Source organism: Urtica dioica, chromosome 2 (genome assembly GCF_054948205.1).
Source record: "Urtica dioica subsp. dioica isolate 48M chromosome 2, U.dioica_male_clone48M_v1_H2, whole genome shotgun sequence".
NCBI lineage: Eukaryota > Viridiplantae > Streptophyta > Magnoliopsida > Rosales > Urticaceae > Urtica > Urtica dioica.
The window spans coordinates 41,776,730-41,782,729 of record NC_142757.1 but is presented as its reverse complement, the minus strand read 5'-3'; the positions used below and the strand labels follow the sequence as shown (position 1 = coordinate 41,782,729).

The following is a 6,000-nucleotide window of genomic DNA, read 5'->3' as shown; positions in this document are numbered from 1 at the left end:
TCTTTTATTAATCTGTTTATAAGTTAACTTGGCTATTTACAATTCAATATAACCGTGTGGCTATATAGCTTAATAACCCATATATATATATATATATATATATAATCTCCGCCGTCTTGTCAACCACTTTGATTTAACAAGTTTTATCACGTAGAAACTTTCTACAAACCAAAATTTACAAGTTTTATCAAAATTTTGGAAAATTTCCTGCACTGTTGTTCACACTTTCCAGCATTATTTACACATATTTAAAACTCCAATTTCATTAACAATATCAATACGGCCAATCTAATCAGGAAATAGTTTCAATTTCAATTTCAGTAAGTTTTTTCTAAAAAATAAATAAATAATTCAACAATTTTCAGGTTTAAATGCAAAATTTAATCAATTATTCAATAACAACTTCAATATTTTATCCAAAAAAAAAAAAAAGATTAACAACTTCAATATGAGTTGATAGACTTACATTACAAAGATGCCTGATAGATTAGTTTGAGGTACCCGAAAAAATGTTGGTTCGTCAGAAATTCTGGTTGTTCGCCAAACGTTTTAAATCTTTTCAGATATTGTGAAAATCTACTTGCAGACTTGGAATGAAATGAATACATATAATCATACATATATAACAATGTTCAACATATACACAAAAATCATTAGAAAAACTCAAAAATCAAATTCTGAAAATCTTTAAATTTGTAAATACCAAAACATACCTTGGATATACCAGCTAAGTACAGGTTTAGTAATGAGAAAGTATGAAGTTGGTAATTCCCAGGTTTTCACTAAAAAAAAGTTCTTTTAGTCGGTTTATTGAAAAAGACATGGTTTTGTGCATAATAAAGCGAGATACTACTAAGTTACTTTGAGATTTTAATCCTTGAATCAAACAAGCAATGAATAGAGAAAAATAAATGGGAGAGGGGCTGACAGAAAAGTAACAAAGAAATACATTTCAGTTTATTACAACTCACAGAGAAATACCAAAATACATAAATGAAATACAAACGGATGAACAACGAACATAATAGGTAGCCTTATAATATCATTTTTATTTAAGGGTACATATCATAATGGTGCCCACGAGAGATATTTCAGTAGCTACCTACGTCGTAACACAGCATGCATGCACACATGCATACTTACTTCATGATGGGGGAGAGTGCTGTTAGAGAGAGGCACGACCCACTGAATATCGAGATCGCACCGTAGCAGAAAAGCCCCGGACAGCACAAGTGAAACATTCCACAAGTGTTGCCTTGTGTAATGCAGTTTGGCTGTGGGCCCGGGAGCAACATTATCGCAAGCTTCCTGTTTCCGACATCCACAAACACAGACTCCGTTGCGGTCAGAGAAGCAGTGTCTTTTATTATCATCTGGTTCTCATCCGAAGATATCGCTGGCGATGAAGCCACCAAGGCCATGAGAGCGACCAACAATATTGCAGCTTTGGTATTCATGGTTTGTTGTACGTGTAAATGTATGTTTGATGTCATTACAATGTTGCTGAAACCCCTATTTATAGTCCTATAACGGCAATAATTTATATCGGCTAACTTGAGGTAAATAACCACTTGTAATGTCTTAATAGAAAATCTCATTAAAAAAGAGAAATAGCCTCGACTAACATTTGACAATTTTTTTTTTTTCAATTTCTCACCAAAAGTTTAATTTGGCCAAAAATACTAATAAGGTATTTGTACAAATACAATTTTATCGTCAACATCATGTCAACAATTGATATGTATTGTTAACATCTATGAGTTTTAGGTTCTCTATTTGTTGATATTTATGTCAACAATCGACATCTATTATTGACATTTATGTCAACAATGGACATAAATTGTTGGCATCAATTGTTGAAGGTAAAATTGTATTTTTACAAGTGGTTTAGTAATATTTTTTTGGTCGAGTTTAGTTTTTGATAAAAAAAATTGGAAAAAAAAACATTAAGTTATGTTAGTTGAAGTAATTTCTCATTAAAAAATGGACACACTCCATAAACCTGCTTGTTTCTATTAACAGTGCGTCTCGTTCACACTAGAGAGAGCCCTTTTTACAGTGATTTTTTTGGCAGGTTTTGGTAAGGTTTTTTTTTTTTTTTTTTTTTGTTCGTTTTCTTCAAATTTTGATTGGTTGGTTGCCTTTCTAATCAAACCACGAGTGCTCTTTGGTGATGCGTTGTTTCTTCAAATTTTGATTGGTTCGTTGCCTGTCTAATCAAATAATGTATTGCAAAAAGACGATGGCACTTTATTTTCGTAATCGTAGCATGGTCCCCTGTGATCAATAAAGGATTGAAATGCCACCGACGGTCGATTCGTGTCATGATCCTAAAAATAGAAAATCGCAATAATCGATGGAAATTGTGATAAAAATAATATGAAAATTTCAAAAATTGTGTTGAAAAAAAGTGCGATGACCAATTAAAATTTCGATAAAATACGAAAACTGCGACAGAAATAATATTGAAAAATAATTATATATATATACATATACGGACATTCAGTTCTTTTATTTCTTTCAATTTTATTTTTATCAGAATACAATTTTAGATAATTAAAAAATCAATTGAATACATCAATTAATTAGTGTATGTTGCATATATAAATCAATGATCAAAATATCGTTACCGTTACCGTTCCGATGTTCAGAATTGTGAAACCCCATAATTATTTGATAAATATTGTTGAAATTTTCTTTTTTGTATTTTAGTAGATTTAATATATATGTCTTTTATTTATTTATATATATAAGGATATTGTGCTTGTGATAAGTATATATACATATATATATATATATATATATATATGTAGTATGTGCGTGTGATATGTAATTATACTATATACTGTTATATATGAGGTTATTTCCCTATAAATAAATTTAAAATGTGTACACATGTACATGTATTGATACATACATATATATATATGTATATATAGATATATACATTACTGTAGTATTTTTTACATATATCGGATGTATATGTATATATAATTGTTACATAGCTACATATGAATATATAATAAGTGAAAAGTTAGTATATTGAGAATATGTATATAATATAAGTTATTAATGTATAAATTATATAAAAGTCGTTATATATATATATATACATATTAAGTGATTTTTGGATGTATTTGTTTATATATAATAAAAGTAATAATTCATATATTAAGAGTAGGAGCAGGATTAAGTTTGGACTTTTAGGGTTGGAGTTTTTAGGGTTTATTCAACCCTTATATGTATATATACACTCATTTTCTTTTCACGCTACCTCTCTGCTCTCTCTCTCCCCTATTCTTCTTATTCTTTGGAAATTCGTAGCTCTAGTTAGGCAACTAAATCCTTAAAAAAATAGCTATATATTTCTTCTATCTGGTTTGGATTCAATAAAAATCGTTTCTTAAAACATTTACTGTGGTTCCAAAAGTCGTTATTTTGCATCGTTTCTTGAAAAAGCTAGGTTTCAATGTCTTCTATCTAAATCCTTAATCGGATATTTTTTTATGAAATAGCGAAAATTTTCCGATTATTCTCTAATCAGTGCGCAAACCTGATTCGCTGGTCTGACATAATTCCGATTTTCAGACTTGTGTAACGTTTATTGTGGATTAAAAAATTATTATTTTGCATTGATTCTTTTTGGAAACGCTAGTTTTATATATCTTCTATTTAAAAATATATCTGAAAAATATTTCATACTATACATAATATTTTCTTATTATAGTACGATCTGTGCACACAAGAGTTTTGGTACCAATTTTTAAAGTCATATTTTATACTTGTTTTATTTTAAGAAATAGTTAAAGGATGTTTTTTGCCATGATGACTTTACAAAAAGTGCTCAAAATTATGTTTTATAGTTACAAAGATTTTGAAAGAAGTTTTTACAGAGATTTAGTTTTCTCCCGAAGCCCTAATAGCTAAGGGTATTTTAGTAATTTTCACGTTGAATGTCGTTTCTGAAAATTTCCAGAATCTAAAGTATGTCTTGAATCCTTTTCTTAGTTGATCCACGATAGTCTATTATCCCAATTAGGATTCGAGTCAAATAGAGCTTCTAATTCCGTCTTCGACCAACGAGCCTTTACTCTCGATTTGTAAAGGTGAGAATAATCTCACGGCAACACAGATTAGTTCAAAAATAATTTTGATCATAATATTATTTATGAGCCTGAATATGTATTTTTATATACTTAAGAATGCATTTTACTATCGGATGGCGTGTTTGTTCTTTTGTGGTTTAATATTTGAGTGATCTATGATTTGCAAGTTATGTGCTGATGCTATTTATTAGATGTAATTTAAAGTAGTGATTTATGTCAATTAAACTATGTGATGTACATGTTTTATTATTTAATTGTACATGATTTGAGAATGTACATGTTTTATTATTTAATTGTACATGATTTGAGAGAAACGTGAGCTAAAGGGCACTCCGACGCTCAACATTAGTCCGGGTGTTTTGCTTCAAAGTTCAAGAGAGAGAAGCAGAGGTTTTGTAAGCGTGAGCAAACTTATCTCCAAGTGTTGGAGATGAGGGTATTTATAGTGTTGTCTTGAGAGTGGGGGTAGATTCGTCATCTACTAGGGGTCTTTCTCTATTGTTTGAGGTCGGGATCCGGGTTGCTCGCATTTAGCAAGTCGCCTTAGGCTGCTGAGCAAGTCGTTGGGCAAGCCGCTGAGCAAGTCGCTAGGCTAGTCGCTGAGCAGGTCGCTAGGCAAGTCACTAGGCAAGCCGCTAGGCAAGTTGCTAGGCAAGTCACACGTAACGAAATGCAAGTATACTTAGCGGCAGCCTCAATGTGATAGTTGTACTCTCCCATATTCTTAAAAACCCTTTAAAATACACAAAGTCGAAGAAAATGATAACACTTAATAACTCAGGATTGAACACGAAAATGCTATCTCGTATTTAGGTTAGTATTCTAAGTTAGTGCATAATGCTGAACACAAGTAAAGAAAAACATGTCGATGGTACCGAATGATATTTGGACTTATGATGTGACAATGGAGCCCAAAGGTTAGCACGTTATCACCCACTATCGGGCGCCAAATTATGTTGATGATGATACCATTAGTCAATCCCATACTAAAACGTTTAAGTCACCAAGATGACTTAATGCGGAAATATTAGGTTGCTTTTTATCGTAACAACAGTCGGACAACAAGTATAAGTTGCTTATCCATAATAAGCGTTGAGCGGTAATATTATACATTGTTTCATCGTCGCAAAGGTTTGACGTGAGACTACAAAAGATTATATGTATATGACTACTTTATGCTTCATGTTAATGTTCTTTATGCTTACGTTTCTTTATGCACGCACATGTTTATTATGCATTTCCTATGTGTTACTTGCACGTTACATGGTATTAGAATTAGATAGGCTTCATGCTTAGTGGGTCAACTCGAGTCATTAGATTATGACCCTTGGCATTGTAGAATGAAGCATGACACACGCTAGGAAAAAAGATCAGTAAGGGTAGGAGACTGGAACAAGTTTCTAATATACATATATAATAAATTGGAAAATAGCCAATTTAAACGTTTAACATTGCTAAATAGCCAACGTTTAGTAAATTTTAGGTAAATAACCACTTTCACTTATAAATCTTAGGTAAATAGTCACTTTCATATATCAAATGTTGGTTATTTACCTAAGATTTACATATGAAAGTAGCTATTTACCTAAAATTTACCAAACGTTGGTTATTTAGCAATGTTGAACGTTTTTTTTATTATATATATATATATATATATATATATATATATATATATATATATATATATATATATATACCTTTAAGTATGTACCTTTGATGTTCATAACGTGCTATATGAACTGTATTACAAACACATGCAATTCACGTTAGAGTTAGTAAGTAAAGAAAAATGAAAAATTTCCCCGTACTCTCATACTATGTCTATAAATATGTAGTTATTTTCAAGAAACTATATATATATATATATATATATATATATATATATATATTCCGC

At 30.6% G+C, this 6,000-nt stretch overlaps 1 protein-coding gene across 1 annotated transcript; it reads right to left on the bottom strand.

Moving 5' to 3' along the window:
* Positions 1-1,139: 1,139 nt before the first annotated feature.
* Positions 1,140-1,457, bottom strand: LOC149404804 (beta/delta-urticatoxin-Uf2b-like). The gene has a single exon (XM_089607680.1). It carries the CDS (start codon positions 1,455-1,457, stop codon positions 1,140-1,142), a length of 318 nt encoding a protein of 105 aa, XP_089463806.1.
* Between the last annotated feature and the right edge of the window lie 4,543 nt (positions 1,458-6,000).

Bases quoted from the DNA above. Each gene is read 5' to 3' on its own strand.
- LOC149404804 (XM_089607680.1), bottom strand. From the start codon at position 1,457: ATGAATACCAAAGCTGCAATATTGTTGGTCGCTCTCATGGCCTTGGTG.